This window comes from Ornithorhynchus anatinus, chromosome 2 (genome assembly GCF_004115215.2).
Source record: "Ornithorhynchus anatinus isolate Pmale09 chromosome 2, mOrnAna1.pri.v4, whole genome shotgun sequence".
Lineage (NCBI taxonomy): Eukaryota > Metazoa > Chordata > Mammalia > Monotremata > Ornithorhynchidae > Ornithorhynchus > Ornithorhynchus anatinus.
In genome coordinates this window covers 96918041-96937125 of record NC_041729.1, presented here as the reverse complement: position 1 = coordinate 96937125, position 19085 = coordinate 96918041, and the positions used below count along the sequence as shown (strand labels likewise).

Here is a 19085-nt window from a genome sequence, read left to right as displayed (position 1 = left end):
TAGTACCTGGGAGGGGTTTGGATCTGAGATCTTCCTGTTTCCAGGATTTGAAACTTTATTAAAACTTTATTAGAGACAGAGAGAATGTGTATCGTACCCCAATCAATCGATCAATCAGTGATATTTACTGAATGCTTACTATGTACTAAGTGCTGGGGAATCCCAACCATTGTCCCTGCTGTGGCTGGGGTTTGGAGCTAGTACCACGGGGTCTCAAGCAGAAGCTTTATTAAAAATCCCCTTGTTTCCAGGTAATAGATCAGAGTGGGACACAGACCCTGAGAGGGAGATGATGTTTCTGAAAAATCAAAATCAGTATTCTTCCTGGCCCCAGGTCCACGGTCCCTGCTCTTTGGAAGAGGCTTGTAGCAGTTTGTAGTTTGTAGCTATCAAACTGACTCCTCGGGGCTCAGGGCCACTGTGGAGGACACAGAGGAGATGGCGGGAAGTAGGGGAGGGGGGAGGCCTGGTGATTATTTATTCATTTATTTATTTTTACATTCGAGGGGATCTATTTTTTTTATTTAGTGCAGTAGTAACAGTAGTTCTCCGACTCCCTCCCCTCCCACAGCCCCAAGGGTGACAGTGGCAGGAGCTCTTGGCAACTGCCTGGGCGACACCCCCACACCAAAACTGTAGCGGCCCAGACTGGGGTGCCTTCTGCCACAGGGGTCCACTCACACATGCTTTGGTTTTAGAAGGACATGCTTACCAACTCTATTATATTGTAATAATAATAATGATGATAATAATGCATTTGTTAAGCACTTACTATGTGTCAAGTACTGTTCTAAGCACTGGGGTAGATACAAGCTCATAAGGTTGGACACAGTCCACGTCCCACAGTCTCAATCCCCATTTTACAGATGAGGTAACTGAGGCACAGAGGAGTGAGGTGACTTGCCCAAGGAGAGACAGCAGACAAAAGGCAGAGCCGGGAGGATAACGCAGGTCCTTCTGAGTCTCAGGCCTGTGCTCTAGCCACTAGGCTATGCTGCTTCCCTAGCACTTAGTACAGGGCTCTGCACACCATAAAGAGTCAACAAATATGATTTGAATGTTTGATAAGAAACAGCGATTACTCCCATGGTCAGTTCGGGTTCCTTCCTCCCCTGGAATGCAGAAAGGCCTACCTTCCTCTTCCCCAGCTCCTCCCACTCGTTCACCAGAGCAGGCAACCTAGTAATTCAATATGGAAGACAGATGGCTCCAAAGACATATAATATTGCTGCCTGATAAATCATCTTGAAGGATTTCACCTGAATAATGTGCCACAGTGAAAAACGTGCTGCCCTGTCATGGAACCCTTTCAAAGGATGAGAAGTTCTGAAGTTCCTGTGAGAAGCAGCATGACCTAGTGGCAGAGTCCAGGCCTGGTAGTCAGGGTGTCATAGGTTTTAATCTCAGCTCCAGTGTGACCTTGGACAATTCACATAACTTCACTGTGCCTCAGTTTTCCTCATCTGTAGAATGTGAATTAAATTCCTGTTCTCCCTCCTGCTTAGACTGTGAGCCCATATGGGAGAGGGACTGTGTCAACCCTGATTAATACAATTGAATAAATTATCTATATCTATTCCAGTGCACAGCACAGTGCTTGGCAATGATAAGAGTTTAAAAAATGCTATTAATAATGGCTAGATAGTAGAAACAGAAAATAAAATGGGAAATCAGTACTGTGAGGAAAAGTCTTATGGGAGAGAGGGCCATAATGACCATCCATCAAGGATTTTATGGGAGGGGGATGCCTGATTGTTCTCCATGTTTAAGGACAGAACACTGGGGTATGAATTTGAATTGACTGATTGATTGGTGTGTTGTTTGAAACAGGTGAAATTTGCCTGAAATTCATTGTCAGGGAGATAAAATGATGGAATAGGCTATCAACAGAGGTCCTGGTGTCTCCAGTGCAGATCAAAGAAACACCTCCTCCCCCTCCAACACCTGAATCTGTCCTGAAGGGGTTTAGTGACCCCCTTGTTATGGGGTGGGAGCTGGGGATTCGTTGCAGCTCCAAGATTTCCAAGCCTGACAGAGTAGGCCTGGTTATCAGGGTGGCAGGAACAAGAATTTTCTGATAGATATCCCTGAGGTTTGTGATTTAGCTGCTCTGAGTGGTCTCTTTTCTGGAACACCTTAAATCATTTCTTTTTTACGTCCAAGAGCATCGCCATCCATAGAGAGAAAATTGAAATCACCGTTCAGGTACAAGTGAGCATCTCTCTCCTGGTTCAGAAGCATAGTCCAGTGGTTTTGTTTTTATTCTGATCCCCTGCCCCCCTCTTCAGCATGAGCAGCAAGAAAATCCTTCTTTTCTCTTTCTGTTCTGGAGTTAATGCCAAATTACACTCCCCTTTGTCTCAAGAGACAAAGGAAGGTCTGGAAGGGGCAGTTGTACAACTGAAATAACTTTTCTAAAAGCAAATTCCTCTTCTGAGTTGAATCACAGGGAGTGAGTCTGACCTGAGGCAACAAGCTTGTGAAGGCAGGGACAGCTCCACATAGACAAAGGCAGTGTTTCTGAGCCATGTACCACCTTAGAGAAGCAGCTTGGCTCAGTGGAAAGAGCCCGGGCTTAGGAGTCAGAGGTCATGGGTTCGAATCCCGGCTCCACCACTCATCAGCTGGGTGACCGTGGGCAAGTCACTTCACTTCTCGGTGCCTCAGTTCCCTCATCTGTCAAATGGGGATGTAGACTGGGAGCCTCATGTGGGACAACCTAATTACCTTGTAACTACCCCAGCACTTAGAACAGTGCTCGGCACATAGTAAGCACTTAGCAAATACCAACATTCAAGGCTCATTCAAGGCAACCTTGTTCTCTCCCAGGGGGGCACTGGGATGGCACTCTGGTCTTACTGACAGACTATTTTTCCTGCCCTCCTCCCGCCACCCACCCCGACTCTATCCTATTAAAGCAGCATGGCTTAGTGGATAGAGCATGGACCTGGGAGTGAGAAGGACCTGGGTTCTAATCCCAGCTCAGCCACATGTCGGGCGGTGTGACCTTGGGCAAGTCACTTCACTTCTCTGTGCCTCTGTTACCTCATCTGTAAAATGGTGATAAGAGTGTGAGCCCCATGTGGGACTGGGATTGTGTCTGACCTGATTAACTTGTATCTACCCCAGAGCTTAGAGCAGTGCTTCGCACATAGCAAGTGCTTAACAAGTATTGTAACCATTATTATTTTTATCCCCTAATTCCAATGATGTCTCGGATGAGCTCGTAGTTATTCTTAGAGAACAGACAGACTGGAACTGTAGGGTGGATGGTGAGAAGCCTTGTGTCTTGCCAATCAGATGGGAGGTCAGGAAGGACCACAGTGCATTTGGCTGAGCTGTGCTATCCTCTCTTTACCCTAGGCAAAGATGCAGGGTTTCAGCAAGTTACGGGTCTTGCAAAGGGAAAGGTGTGTGCCTGGGAGTTAGGGGACCTGAGTTCTAATCCCAGATTCACCATTTGCCTGCTGGGTGTGACCTTGAACAAGTCACTTAATAATAATGATAATGTTGGTATTTGTTTAGCACTTACTATGTGCAGAGCACTGTTCTAAGCGCTGGGGGAGATACAGGGTCATCAGGTTGTCCCACATGAGGCTCACAGTTAATCCCCATTTTATAGATGAGGTAACTGAGGCACAGAGAAGTGAAGTGACTTGCCCACAGTCACACAGCTGGTCTGTGCCTCAATTCCCTCATCTATAAAATAGGGAATCAATATTTGTTCTCCCCCACCTTAGATCGGGGGATGGGGACTGTATTCATTCATTCAATCATATTTATTGAACGCTTACTGTGTGCAGAGCACTGTACTAAGCACTTGGAAAGTACAATTCGGCAACAGATAGAGACAGTCCCTACCCAGCAACAGGCTCATAGTCTAGAAAGGGGAGACAGACAACAAAATAAAACAAGTAGACAGGCATCAATACTATCAACCTATATCCAACCTGATAGCCTTGTACCTATCCCATGTGAAGAAGACTGCTTGGAACACAGTAAATGCTTAACACATACCACAGTTATTACCATTAAAGCATGGCCTCCCCTTCCTCCTGCCTCAGGGAATGATGGAGATGGAAGGAGGCCTGGACAATATAAACATCTGATAAACCACCCCCAGATAACCAAGAGGATCCCATCATATTTTTGCACGTGGAAGCCACTTAGCAGCATAGATCTGAAGCTCTGAACAGGGAATGCTTTGAAACACTTACCCTTTCCAGAGTGAAGGTCCTAACCACATATTCTGCGAGGGGCTCCATTTCGACGCAACTAACTTTGAAATCTCCATAAACCTCTGTATCATCGGGCCAGTACTTGTAACACTTGACCTAAATGCCAAATGGAAAGGCCTCGTTAGGAACAGTTCATTCATTCAATAGTATTTATTGAGCGCTTACTATGTGCAGAGCACTGTACTAAGCGCTTGGAATGAACAAGTCGGCAACAGATAGACAGTCCCTGCCGTTTGACGGGCTTACAGTCTGGAAAGCGATGAACCTGAAACACGGTGTCCTCTAAGCGAATCATGGGGGACTATTCAGCACTCTACAGCTTTCCTTGCAATCAGCCTGACAAACTTCAATCACAGGTAAACTGAAAGAATTGCTAGGAACCCCTAAGGTGGAGAGGCTCAGCTTTGCCCCAGGGAGGAAATATGTCATTATCGACACACATGTACTCCACCTGGGCTGCATAAAGCAGTCAGAAGATATGGTGCTCTGCAGGCATATCCTGCTGCTTGATCTGCTTGATCTGAGGTCAAGTAGGGTGCTTTGGGACCTGAATGCTTAACAGGAAGCTATGATTTGAAGTGCATCGACATTGTGCTCATTCCAATGACCTATTAAGCTCACTGTGGGCAGGGGACATGTTTACTAACTCTGCTAAAGGGTCCTCTCCTAGCACTTAGTACAGTATTCTACATACAGCAAGTGCTCCAGAAATGTCACTGATCAACTGACATAGTAGTTAACCACAACTATCCCTTGGAAAGCTGTTCCTCTAGGATGCATGTTGGTTGCCCCTCACGGTCTTTTTCTCTCCATTTCTTTCTACAGCGGACAATCCTGGGACCAAAGAGGAAAAAGATACTTACCCTTCCCACCTCGACTAAATTGGTAACCATCACAACACACGCAGATTGTTCCTGCCAGATCATTCTCCAGAAATCATACACTGTTTCATGGACTGGGCCTACAAAGGAAACCATTGGAGCACTGGGTTTAATAATTTTCTTTCTCCTTTATCTTGGTGCTTTGGCATAGAAAGAAAGAGCATGAGGATTGTGAAGAGTTGGATAATTATCCTTGCGCCGCTTTGTCCTCATACTTACACTGGATGCAATCAAATGTTTTATACAGACTTTTCAACAGCATGTATTACCAAACACTTTGGCTGGCCTCTCTGGCTTCAGATAATTAACTGGTTTCTCTAGGCAACTGGCTTACATCTTTACCAGTTCAGCTTGCATCTGTTACTGAAAAATGCCCATTTTTCCTTACCTCCTTTAAGGGTTCTACCCCATGTTTATGCACAGGTAATAAATGCTTTTTATTCACTAACCGCACACATTAGCAGGGGGAAGGGGAGAGACACATATGGATGTCTCTTCTTGACACATCTTCCATGACCCCCAAGGCATGGTAGGCTTGCATTTACAAATGGCAGAGGTGGAATTTTTTTATCATTTGATCTTTTTGACCTAAGCACAATTATTCATAGCATGGTGTCAGAAACTAGTCAATTTTTCCATGAATCAACTTTTTATTTCTTGTTTTGATTAGGGCACTTCTGTGGAATTAGAGAACGTTTTTCTGATCACGCACATCTGCGATGGTTGAACGTGACATGGGGTTGGGAAAAATGCTCTTGCACATGTGCATGTCAATGGACATGGCGTGAATGCAGTGCGTGTTTCCTGTAAAGCGAGGTTCATCAAAAACACAACACGGCACTATTGGACAACTGACTGGTTCAGAGAATGTGCTCTGACACAACAGCAAACCCTTAAAAGAGTCACCAGTTCATTTTCCAACAAAGGGAGGTAGCACTTTCCTGGGCAAATACGCAATGGTCAACCTGAGCCAATACTGAATGGTCAACCTAGGCTATTGAGTTCCTCGGTGGGTAGGGTTAGGAAGTTTCCCTTCCTTTTCACTGGGAGCTGTCCAGTGAGTATGCCCCATGGGAAAATTACCGGGGGACACCCATTTGCCTACAGTCTTGACATCTCCAGATGGATGATGATGACAATATCTAATGATGTGGGCCTGGACTCTCCTGGTATGTCAGTAAGACAAACTGCACTTCAAGAAGATCATCATCTCTTGTGGGAAGTCTTACTTGGGCTCCCTTCACCAGTGCTCAGTGATTTTTTAGCATTAGCTTTAGTGACTGAAGAATTTAGTCACTGCAAGTATCTTAAAGACCAAGACTACTAATGGAAACCTTTCCTCAGGAATCTTTTGCCTCAGTGAATTAATGCAAGTTTTCCTGCATGGGTAACAATAATAGTAATAAGAACAACAACAATAATAATAATATAGCTATTGTGGGATTTGTTAAGCACTTACTATATGCCAATCACTGTACTAAGCACTGGGGTAGATACAATACAAACGGGATCAGAGACAGTCCCTGCTCCTACAGGGTTCACAGACTAAAGTGAGAGGGAGAACAGTTATTTAATCCCCATTTAACAGATGAGGAAAGTCAGACACAGATACAGCTAAGTGACTTGTCCAAGATCCCAGGATCAGGCAAGTGGCAGGTGGGATTAGAACTGAGGTCTTCTGACTCCCAATCCTATGCTTTTTCCACTAAGCCACACTGCTTCTCTAGCATGCATATATGCTCCCACCAATAAAATTACTTTGGACTGGCACCTACATCTATGGCTAAAGGACAGAAATGTTTGTATAGGAGTTTTGCTATGCCAGGTGTTAGAAATATAGTAATTTTTTCTCCGCTGCAATATATAGGAATGCAACAAAATGTCCAGACTACTAGGTGAAAGATAAAATACTTACCCTGGGTTGCGATATAGTGGCTTGGTCTTTGATAGCCCTAGAATAGCGAAACCAGTGGGTTAGCATTTTGTAATGTTAAATACACGAATGAAGAGAGGGCAGGAAATCCCAGGTTAGGTTAAATTATAAATCCAAAAATGACTAGTGAACAATTGTAGTCCACATCGCAAAGCATGGACCAATTAAATCTGAAATGTAAAATTAAACCAAAAAGTAAATATGTACTTTAAAAGCATCTGACTAGACTGCATATTACATGATTAGTAATTATTTGGCAGGATCGGTGACATAAAAAGTCATTTTTTATTGAAAATATCCCTGTTTTGATAAGATATCATAAATTCAATTATGGTGGTCATGCCTTGGTGGATTGGTGTATATCCACATTTTGTATACCGGTTACTAGCCTAACCACAAATATAATGGCTCATTTTCTTAGTTCCAAACACAGTGCACTACATTACAGATAGACAAAGACATATTAGAACCACAAAACAATAATGACTGCACATTGCAATGCTAGGGATGGACAGCACAGAAGGGCAGAGAACCAAAGTCTTGTAGAACTCTACAACAGCAGACTGTGTGTTCTGTGACATCCTTGAAAGAGGCCACACTGCCCAATACACATAAACAAGAATACAGAGACTCACGTACAAGGAGGGAATAATCACTGAACAAACCAAGCTCATCCAAAACAAAAAAAATTAGGGTTGGGGATGCGTGCCATGACTTCTCTCTTGTTAGAGGTCTGATATTTTGGCTTATTGCAAGTGAAGGAAGCCCTGGCTAGCTGATCATAGATAGAGGAGATGATGGATAGATTCCACATGGAAACTAAAAACTGCATCTCAAGATCATCCTCAGCCCAGTCAAGTTTGAAACTTCATAAGAGATTGGTGGGACAAATATAGTCAGAGTTTATTAGGCAGCAGCGTAACTTGCGCATGTAAGTGAAACCCGTTTCCCCAAATTAATAGGGCCGTGACCCACCTAAGCAACACATTCTTACAACATTTGCAAAGATCTCTAGATCCAAAGAGTTGAACTGCACCAACACATCACATGGATAATGGGGATAAACTTTCTGGACATTGGGCTTTTAGAGTGGAGTTTTCTACATCTTGTCATGGCAACCACAGTGTGTCTCCAAGAACTCTGGGACACATTCACCTTTGACACCACTGCCTGTGGGCAGAAACTTTCCCAGGTTCAGGAATGAGCCCTCGGTATGCGGTGAAATAAAAATTGCGGGACCCCAAGCTGGAGAATGTCATCTTCAGAAAAGATGAATGCTCTCTGAGCATGTTTCCACCCTGTCACTCCTCCTTTAGTCTCTCCCTTTACATTTTTATGGGCTTCCGGTGAGGTGTAGAGGATGGGAGTGTGTACACCGACACACAGTCCCATGTTGGAAAGCACTCTTGAGGAATTTTCATACCCTGGATGACCACATTGCAGAGAAACCTACTCTGCAGTCGGGTGTTCCTCTATGTGACCTGACCCATTAAGGCCCCTCACAGTAGCAGTTCTAGTCAGTCAGTGCTCCTACTCGCACAATACTTCCTGTTCTCCCCATGGCTGGCATCTCTTTGCCTCTCTCCCAGCTGCTCTATTGACTCCAGACTCTCAGCTCCCAGCCTTCCTTCCTTTCCACCTCTTTCCTACTTATTCCCATTTTCCTTCCACCTCCTTTCCCTTTTTCCTTGTTCCTGCTCCTGTTTCTTTCCCCCTGGTGGGGCCCAGGCAAAGATTCATTCATTCAATCGTATTTATTGAGCACTTACTATGTGCAAAGCATTGTACTAAGCATTTAGGAGAGTACAACGTGACAGTAAACAGATACATTCCCTGGACACAAGAGATGAGCTCTATGCTGTATTAGTGAACTACTTAGAAAAAGTTAGGAGACCATCATAGCCCATTAAAAGGGTGTGCATATTTGTCCTGGTCCATGAGTACTATTTTCATAATTTACTTTTCTTCAAACTCTCTATCTGAGTTTTGTCATTTATTTGAATTATGCTTCACCTGGCTACGTCTAATGAGGTTTTGCCATGTTTTTAAATATTCCAACTATAAAAATTATTGGAGTTTCTTTTTCTAATACAATAGTCCTTCAGTAGACTACTGAAATACAGTGGAATTTTTTTAAGTGAATACATTCATCACCATCATTACCAAAAATAATTATTGCCTACTCTATGCAATGCTCTTGAACTAGATATTGCTGAAGGGCATTCAGGAGAAGTTTAAGGAAATGATAGACCTGCAGTATTTTTGCAGTCAAACTATAATAGGCTCAAGAAGCACTTCAGGTGATCCCCTTAACCTCCTCAAAAGGAGACAAAAACATTTTATATGTGGGTAAGCAGAATGAACGAAACTGCCAGAATAAATGCACCTGACTATTCAGTTTTGTCAAAAATGAACTTGGTGTTCTTTCTTCTGTTTCTTAAAAAAAAGTTCACAAACTAGTCCTGTCATCCATTCCCAGCCGAGAATCAAAACACAATATGGGAAATGCAAAATTTCAGGCCCACTGCTACATATCATACCATTCCAGTTCTCACATACAGGTTAGGAAAGGGGGAGGAAGCAAGGCTAAAAACTGAAACCACCCAGAAATAAGCTGCAGTAAATAATAAGTTGTCCGAATAAATGTTATACCTTAAAAAAAGTCGTAAAAACGTGAGGGGTCAAACAGTTTTGCACAGATAAAAAGTCACACACACAAAAAAAGAAAAAAACAGATATAAATCATATGAGGTTAGTTGGGAAAGCATGCAGAGATATCTAAGACTAAGCATTAGTAGTCATTGGAATCAGAATAGCTATATTAACTATTGATAAGAAGGTGCCGTTATTCACGTATAGTGGTACTTACATCCCTGTACAGCCAAATCTACAGCCCAAACCAAAGTCAGGTGTGAAAGAAAGCACAACAACGTCAGTGAGTACTAGGACGTAGAACAAGGAAAAGTGTACATTTGTACTTTATTTTTTTTAAATCGATCAATCAATTTATAGGCAAAACATGCAAAAAGAGTCACATACAGAAGCCGACAAAGTGGAAATAAGGAAAGTAGGCAACACACTTACATCTATATAGTTGGCGTTGATGTAATCTGAAGAAGGATCGTCCTCCACGGGCTGCAAGATGACTCTGGAGTGGTCATCTTCCGATTTAAAAACAAACAAGTTGTTAAAATTCCACATTCCTCTGAGAATGCACCATGTATGACATGATCTCCATTGGGGAGTAAATGAGGAGGAACTGAATTATTGCACTAGATTAAGAGGGGTACAGTCTAGACAGTAATACCACTGGTAAATAAGGTCATTAGTAATGCCATTCTGGGTCACATCCTTTCTCTAACAGAGGCACCATAGGATTCTAGTTGGAACGCTGTATTGCCCTATTTGATCTTCACAGATCTGGCTGGAATAGTCTGTGCTATATGTTTTGGGGGCGATTATGTTGTGCAGTTATCTGCTCAGTGTTTCTTTCATCACATACGGTATCAGGGATTTCTCTCAGTAGCTTTGCCTTTCAAATTTTCAGAAGTCACGTGACACAGCATGAATGCTCACCTAAGGGAAATACAGTCAAAAAGGTACTCTCTTATTGAATTCAAGTAATGAATCCCAGTATTCTTGATGGAACCAGATGAATAAGCTACCTAGGGATAGGTTTAATGCCTTAAAATGTGAATTCGCCTCACTTTTGTGCCTACGCTACTTATCCCAAAAGTCCTTGAATGGACCCTGCCACATCATGAGAATAAAGCCCTCCCCATCCCCTTTGCCCTCAAGGAGTCATCCCCAACAAAAAGTAAAGAGGTTCAGAATCCTGATTTCTAACCCTAATGTGCCTGATCATTAAGGCTCTAAAAACCCCAATGTGTCCGCAAATAATGGGGTTTTTCGAAGTCCAAAAGAGAATGGAGCAGTCCAAGTCACAGTTGGTCCATCATTGGGAACTGCTTCTGCCACTTACCTTGTGGCAGTAGAGAATTATCTAGTGTGGCCCTTTTGGATCTCAGGACAAGGTACTGAGACACCACTAGACAGGAAGAAATCCCTGACACTAATTAATCGCAGTGTAACCAGCTGTAAGCAGATGTCCAAAAACCTGGATTACGTACATCCCTCCTACCATGACTATTTTCACTCAACGGTTCTACAATTAACGTAATATACAAAGCTCTTTTAAATTATTAAACAGCTCCTCTTCGCTGTTTCAAAACACCTCCGTGTATTTATGTGCAAACATGAAATCAAACAGCATGCTATCTCCGGTGGGTGAAGAGTCTGAGTCAATTTAATTAATGAGGAGGATGACAATTCTGGAGACGCTGCCAATATCTAACGTGGCTCGGAATTAAATGGTTGAATTTAAAGACAGATGTGCCACCCTCTGGGGTTTTCTTAAGCAAAATACAGAGGAAATACAACCAGCAGCAGTTTAGTTCAATACAGGCAATCTACATTCATTGATAACCACATGGAAACTTACATGCTATAATATTTCCATATCGGTTCTTTGTTCTGTTTTGGTCTTTCTTAGCTACATCCCAAGATGCTGACTGCCCTTCGAAGAAGCTCTGAAAAAATAAAATTCAGAAAACATTTGGTTAAGCTACTTAAATAAGCTAATGTACAAGTCCTCAAATAACCACTTTTCTTATTGGTTTTCAAACCTATTTAAACTTGGAGATGCAGAAGGGTGGAAATGGGGAGACCTTATCTTTTAAATATTCAGAGCAACACAGTAGTAATAATAAAATAAATAACCATATTTATTTGATTTTTCCAAATTATTTGGAGCTGGTTAAAAGGGAACTTCATGTAGGTTAAAAAAAGGGTCACAGATTAAAGCAGTAGTTTGTGGACTGATTTAATTAATGGTAGAAATTTTAAAAATACACACAGCAGAAGACCTTTGTGCATGTTTTCTATTTGCAAGAGAGTTAAACTTCCCTCTGCACAGGAAACGAGGCCTTCAAAGAGCCAGCGATCTTTGAAGTGTGGCACACAGGAATATAAACAGAACGAAAAGACACAGTCCTAGTCGTATAGTCGACTCCTTAAAAGCTGTGTGGTTATCGTGGCACACGGCTTTGGGTATAAACCTGAGACAATTTATGTTTTAGAATTCACAGAGAATAGTCTCAAAAAACAAGCTGATATAAAAAATAGCTGTAAATATAATGGGGGCTTTAAAAAACATTTCAAAGCATGACGTGATAGCAGAAGGAAACATTTTCATAACTTTAATGGTTTTATGAACAATGTTTCTCTCTTCTCACCTTGATAATTCTCCCAATAATCAAGTCTATTCTGGAGACCTAAACAGCCTCTTTTTTATCACCCCCGGGGGAGTGGGGAGAGAGCTCACAGCAAAGAAGCCTTTTCAGTCTCACCAAACCAAGGCACTGATATCAATTGCTTAAATGATTTCCACTGTAAATAAAATGCTAGTGTTTGAGTTTGGACAGGAAAGGAGGATGCAGGATTGACAGCCAACAAGGTGTGGAGTAGAGAGGTTTCCCACAACCTCTTTGTTTCTGAAAGGCTCTGAAGGAGGCCTCCTCAGGGAAACACCATCACCCTCCCACGCAGATGGTTACTTGAGTGAAACAGCTCAGCTCCAAACCGGGCTGGGATGGGGGTGTTGGGGAGGGGGACAGAGGTGGGTTAGGAAAGTCAGTGGTAGAGAGGGTGGGGCCGGATTATTCCAACACTGCAGCGAGAGGAAATGGAGACTCGGGGATGGAGGCAAAAGAGAAAGAGGAGAGGATAAAAGGTGTGGAAAGGAAAGGAATGAGGCCCTACAGGTAGAGAATGTAAATTCACTCTGGACTGTAAGCTCCTTGTGGAATGGGAGCATGGTCTACCAACTCTGTTGCATTATATTCTCCCAAGCACTGAGTATAGTACTCTGTACATCGTAAGTGCTCAATAAATACCAATGATGGATTGATTGATATGGGGGAGGTCCTCTTCCCAGCCCAGACAAATGGTTATCAGATCTCGAAATCCTCACTAACCCCCAAGTTATTGGGAAATTGCAGGCCCAACCCGTGGGTGTATAATAATGTGACAAACACAAGCTTGCTTCGGAAAAATAATATTTGAGTGGTGTCTTCTTATCAACCTGCTACTTGAAGCACTCAGAGATCTTTCCTGGTTCAGAATAACGTTGATATCTTCAATCGGGCCAGCCCTTCCATATACATCAATTCATTATTATTTTATTTATCCACTCATGTTCATTATTTACATCTGTCATCTCACTTTATGGACTATCATATACTCATATGGTCTATTATACAGTCTTATGGGATGGCTGTGGAGAATGGCAGAAAACAGGCCAGCACTGAGCAATCAGAAATGGGGAGACTGTGTTGCGACAAAGGCTTGGGAAAGATGACACCAAGAGGGGACAAAAGAAAATGGTGCCAGGCACTGTGGATGACAAATGCCAACATGGACAAAGAAGCAGCGTAGTGTAGAGGACAGATCATGGGCCTGGGAGTCAGAAGGCCATGGGTTCTAATCTAAATTCCCCCACTTGTGTACTGTGTGACCTTAAATTAGTCATTTCCCTTCTCTGGGCCTCAGTTCCCTCATCTGTAAAATGGGGATTAAGACTGTGAGCGCTTTGTGGGACAGAGGCTGTGTCTAACCGATTACCTTGTATCTATTCCAGCACTTAGAACAATGCTTGGCACATAGTAAGCACCTAACAAATACCATCATTATTATTATTATTACTATTACAATGTAGAAGGGATTGTCAGTCATACACTGGTCTTATTTGCCCTCTATATCCATCCTGCCCCTTGCACACTAATAAAATCTACCATCAATAGCATTATCTTCAAATCTGAAGGGCAATTATATACACACATATCATACAGTCAATTTTCCTATAACATGATGGCTATAGACAAAACCTGGTTGGAGGAAAAGTCACTTTATAGTGTATGTGCCCTGACCACGGTGTTCACACGCATACCCTGTTTTTCTGACATTCTAACCAGACAGGCACACACTACAGGAAACAGAATCCCCAATTCCCTATCAGTATTCAATCCAGAACTCAAAGCAAAAACACACACTATAAAGGAAGTGGATGTTAAAGAATACATATGTATATTTTTCCACTTCTATCTTCTTCCTTCCCCCAAGAGACCATAAGCTTCTCAAGGCCAGCATCCTGTTTTTTTTTACTTGATTCCCCCAAGGTCTACTACAGTGCTTTGCACACACTGGGTGCTGACTCAGTCACTGCTGTTGGTGAGGCTCCGCTTATCGATGATTTTACCTCATACTCTTCTTTGAAGCCGTAGCTATCGGACGTCTTCATGAGGTTGATGTGCTGGAGCAGGTCAGCTACTCTGATGGCAGGATGCAGCTGGCCTGTCTGGTAGGGAGACTCGGCCCCCTCACAGAGGTAACGGGGAACATCCAGCAGGCGGCTAGACTCGGCCGAAGCACTGTGGTTTTCATCTGCAGTTTCAGGATTCCAGGGAAATCAACAAGATAACAGTTATCTCATTTTGACATGAAACATATAACCGCACAACCAAGCTTTCTGAGACCTAGCTTCAGAGGCTCGCTTAAAACGTGGTTACTTCACAACTCAGGAAATACAAAAAGGACTCTCGTGGAGGGTGAATAATAGACATTCAAAAAAGGCCAGACTTAAAAAACAATGATGGTCCTTTCCTCCTCCATCTCAGCTCTCTTCCCCTTGATTCAATTCTTATTCACTTAGCTCTGCCTGTTAGGGCTGGGTTGCAGGAGGGTTCTCCCTGAGCTGGGGAAGGGTGAGGGTCCTTGGCATAATCAACAACAACAATAGTAATAATAGCTGTGGCATTTAAGGGCTTACTATGTGCCAGGCACTGCACTAACTGCTGGGGTAGATACAAATCGGTTTGGACATAGTCCCTGTCCCAAGTGGGGCTCACAGTCTTATTCCCCATTTAACAGATGAGGGAACTGAGGCACAGAGAAGTGAAGCGACCTGCCCACAGCAGACAAGTGACACAGCCGGGATTAGAACCCAGGCCTTCTGATTCCCAGCCCATTGTTGGGTAGGGTATGTCTGTTGCTGAACTGTACTTTCCAAGCGCTTAGTACAGTGCTCTGCACACAGTAAGCGCTACGTAAATATGATTGAATAATAATAATAATAATAATAATGGCATTTGTAAGTGCTTACTATGTGCCAGGCACTGCACTAAGCTCTGGGTAGGATCCAAGCAAATCATGTTGGACATGAATGAATGAATGTTCTAACCACTAGGCCAAGTTGCTTCTTGCTATTTGCAGAACTCAGTTGGGTGTCAGGTGCATGATGGAGGTCACAGCCTCTGGAGAATCTGGGTCCCAGAAGGGGTAGCATGGTCTAATAGAAAAAGCCCAGGACTAGGGGCCGGAAGAACTGGGTTAGTATTGCCAACTCTGTTCCTGGCCTCCTAACCCTCTGGACATTAAACTAATTATGGGAAATATGCTAATTCTGTTGTATTGAACTCTCACAAACAGTACAGTGCTTTGCACATAGTACGTGCTCAATATATTCAGCTGATTGATTGATGTGTGACCTGGAACAAGACACGATAAACTCTCTGGGTCCCCATTTCATCATCTGTAAAATGGGGAAGATACCACCTCCCTCTTCATACCTCATAGTGATGGAGTGAGGATAAAATGAAATCGGTGAAAACAGTCAGGGGAAAATACAACTGTTTTCCAAACCCAGGTACTATTACATGACCTGAATTTCACTCTGAGGATTTTTCTCCTCCCATCTTCTTAGTGGGGATCTCAGGGGCCTTCACAAAGAGAACAAGTTGACGTAACCCCCTCTGGGTTAAGATTCCAATATGCCCAACTGCCAATCAGCTGATACTAATGTAATTCATTTATTCATTTATATTAATGCCTGTCTCCTCCTCTAGAGTGTAAGTTCACTGTGGGCAGGGACTGTGTCTCTTTATTGTTATATTGAACTCTCTCAAGTGTTTAATGCAGTGTACACAGTAAGCACTCCATAAATACAATTGAATGAATGAAAGAATAAAGCCAGGTCTCTCCTGACCCACAGGAATAAGATTCAAAAGTAGTGAAACTGGCCCCGGCATTAGTACACGCAACTCAGTACAAGAAGTCAAGAGAACTTTAGGATAACTTCAGGGTTTTCAATGTAATTACTCAAACTGGATTTTGTACAAGGAACCAAAATTTCATGACTCAGTGAAAAATATAACATTAACTTGGCCCCAATCAGAAACAAAAAAAGAGCAAATAATCTTTCACTTCAGAATGTCCTGGGCCTTAATTTGGTCTGTTGTTTAGACATGAAGTGTGAATAAAATCAAAACCCTAAAACTGATACAGGCAAACTATTCACTTCAACATAATTTGAATACTGGTAACTGGGCCTAATATCAGTCACTTTTACTTGGCCACTCAGTTCAAACATTCTCACACTCTCAGTATACAGATTTTCCATATTTCTGGCTATACACTTACCAGTAATAGGGACTTTAACCCAAGGATGCAGCAAAACATAAAAAAATGAATAGAAATATGTTATATGACTCTAAATCACGAGTTGATATACCCAGATTATTAAGTAGGCTTGAATTTTAAGCAATATTTGAACACTTAAAGTTACTCTAAATATAAAATAAAAAAAACACAAGGCAATCACAGCAGGATACTACAAATAAGGGGAACTTTCAACAGAGGATATGAATATCCAATATGATTAACCTGAATGGGTATAAAAAGTATCTATGCCTATATTTTAAAAAAATATGTACCCTTCTCACAAAAATAAGAAATGACAAGTTGACTTAAATATATACACATAGATGGTTGTCTAATGTACTTGGTTAACCCAAGGTCTTGTTCTCCCTAACTCTTTCAGTATAATTTTATGGAAGGATTAACATCTTAGAGTATCAAGAATTATAGTTCACTTAACTGAATTAGTACTTTCTGTAGATCTAAAGCCACTTGGAACAGGGCTTGGCACATAGTAAGTGCTTAACAAATACCATTATTATTATTATTATTATTTCAAATATAACTGAATAATGTTTATGCATACAGTAAAAGCCTGAGATAAAGCTAAATCTCTTCAGTAAGAATCTTCTCAATAGAGCACACTAGGGAAAGTTTTCAATATTTATATACCATTGGATGAGAGATTCCAATTTTGCTATCTTTTTATACTTTAAAAACCATTAACAGCATATCAGATTGGTCTGTTAGGCAAATAAACCCAACAACTTATATTTAATCAGGAAACAGGGTTTAAAGTCCATTAAAATAACCCCAAATTCTTAATGCCAAACTTAGAAAAAACAAACTTCTTGGCTGTGGGTTGTATATGAAAGAAAGGAAAAAAGAAGGCACACATTCAAGTTTTAAAGTTCCCATCATGAGAAACATTGCTGATAATTTCTCACCACTTAAGGGCAATAAAGTAATAATCATCTCCAGTGTCATCGACTAATACAGAGAACAGTTATGTGTGTGTTTTTATATATGGTTTTGATGAAAACAGAAACAATACACACACAGTGAGATTCAATTTTTACTTACTTTCATAACTCCTAAGGTCATTTCTTAAAATGTAAGCCCTCCTGTCCTTCAAGTTATAAATCAGTTCTTCCAGTTTTCTCAAGAAAGATGGAGTTAAAAACTCTACCCTCTTTAGATGCTGTTTTATATTCAATTTAATCATAAATAAGGACTGATGGAGTTTTGAGGGCTATAATTATTATTATTTATATTTACTGCACAGCTCTGGGATCGCAGACCACTAAATCTAGACTAGTTCAAGAGCTCTAGGAATCTCCATATCTGTCATATATTCACAACCCCGTGGTTTAGCTCCAGTTCAGCTGTAAAACTGTGAACTCCCTGTGGGCAGGGAACGTGTTTACCAACTCTGCTACTGCACTCTCCCAAAGGCTTAGTACAGTGCTCTGCACACAGTAAGCATTCAATACAATACAGTTAAGTAAAAATAAATTTTCTTCCAAACCCAGACAGTTAATCTAAGTTTAACGCTGATGATGCCGATAAACTAAGCCTAGACATGACTTGTCCTATCTGGGAAACCTTGCTCATCAAGAGAGAGCTGCTTGGGCATTCCACACAATCTGTTGATGGAGTTATAAACCATGCAGGGAGGCACAGTCCATGCGGGAAGGGGTGATGAAGGACCAGTCCTCACCTAACACGGCAGTCGGCACAAGGGGATCATTGGGCACTGCAGGGAAACAAAGTCATCAGGAGACACATCACCCTCCATGTGCACTTGATCATTGTTGTCAAAGGAAAAAAAAACAACAAAAAACTACCCACTCCAAAGAAGACAGCTTGGTGAAAGTTCCCACAATCAAGGCAAAAGGCAAATGTAAATCCTAATTGCCGGTTAGAGCAACACACATCACACAAGGAAAGGGACATCGTTTTACAGCCCATTATTCTAAAAACATGACTGGTTAATTAAAGGCCAAGGAACTGCTAATTAGCCTGAGGAGTTTTGGTTTCTTTTCTTTTTTTTTGGCTGTAAGCATCCCTCAAGTACTTTATAAATATCTATGATTTGGGATATGTCCTCTTTCTCCTGCTGAGTCTAGACTAGTCTTTTCAGCCAGGGCTCAGGAAAATAGCACTTGATTTCACCGTTTTTTCTCTGCTCATAGAACCACTTGCAATTACCATCATTGCGCCTTAACTCACACTGGGTAATGTGGCCCAGCATGGGAGCAGCTTTGGTTATGCCTCCTTTAACACCTAACTAAGCTTCTAGAGCTCAGAACACATGTTCTCAGTGGCTGTTTAATTAAATACTCATGCAAATTGTAGGGAGAACGTGCCCACGTCATGTTAGCAAAACTAATGTGCAACAATAATAGTATCTTCTTTCCCCACCACTCTTCCCTCATAATGTCGTCTGGAATTAAGGTGAAATAGTTTTTAAAAAGTCCCGATTATAATTACCGCCAAGTT

The 19085-nt window shown here is 41.9% G+C and overlaps 1 protein-coding gene across 11 annotated transcripts in view; it reads right to left on the bottom strand.

Annotated features, from left to right (window-relative positions):
• Positions 1-19085, bottom strand: part of PTPRK (protein tyrosine phosphatase receptor type K) — a 614361-nt gene that overhangs the window by 23752 nt on the left and 571524 nt on the right. For 4 of the 11 annotated variants that reach the window (XM_029054054.2, XM_029054070.2, XM_029054083.2 and 1 more), the window contains 9 exons: positions 18304-18339; positions 16587-16598; positions 14368-14552; positions 11554-11641; positions 10137-10213; positions 9922-9939; positions 7035-7071; positions 5102-5199; positions 4218-4334 (listed from right to left, as the gene is read on the bottom strand). In XM_029054054.2, the coding sequence (XP_028909887.1) occupies positions 4218-4334; positions 5102-5199; positions 7035-7071; positions 9922-9939; positions 10137-10213; positions 11554-11641; positions 14368-14552; positions 16587-16598; positions 18304-18339 (668 nt within the window). The remainder of the gene's footprint in view (positions 1-4217; positions 4335-5101; positions 5200-7034; positions 7072-9921; positions 9940-10136; positions 10214-11553; positions 11642-14367; positions 14553-16586; positions 16599-18303; positions 18340-19085) is intronic. The other 7 variants (XM_029054062.2, XM_029054112.2, XM_029054075.2 and 4 more) reach the window with 4 other exon arrangements.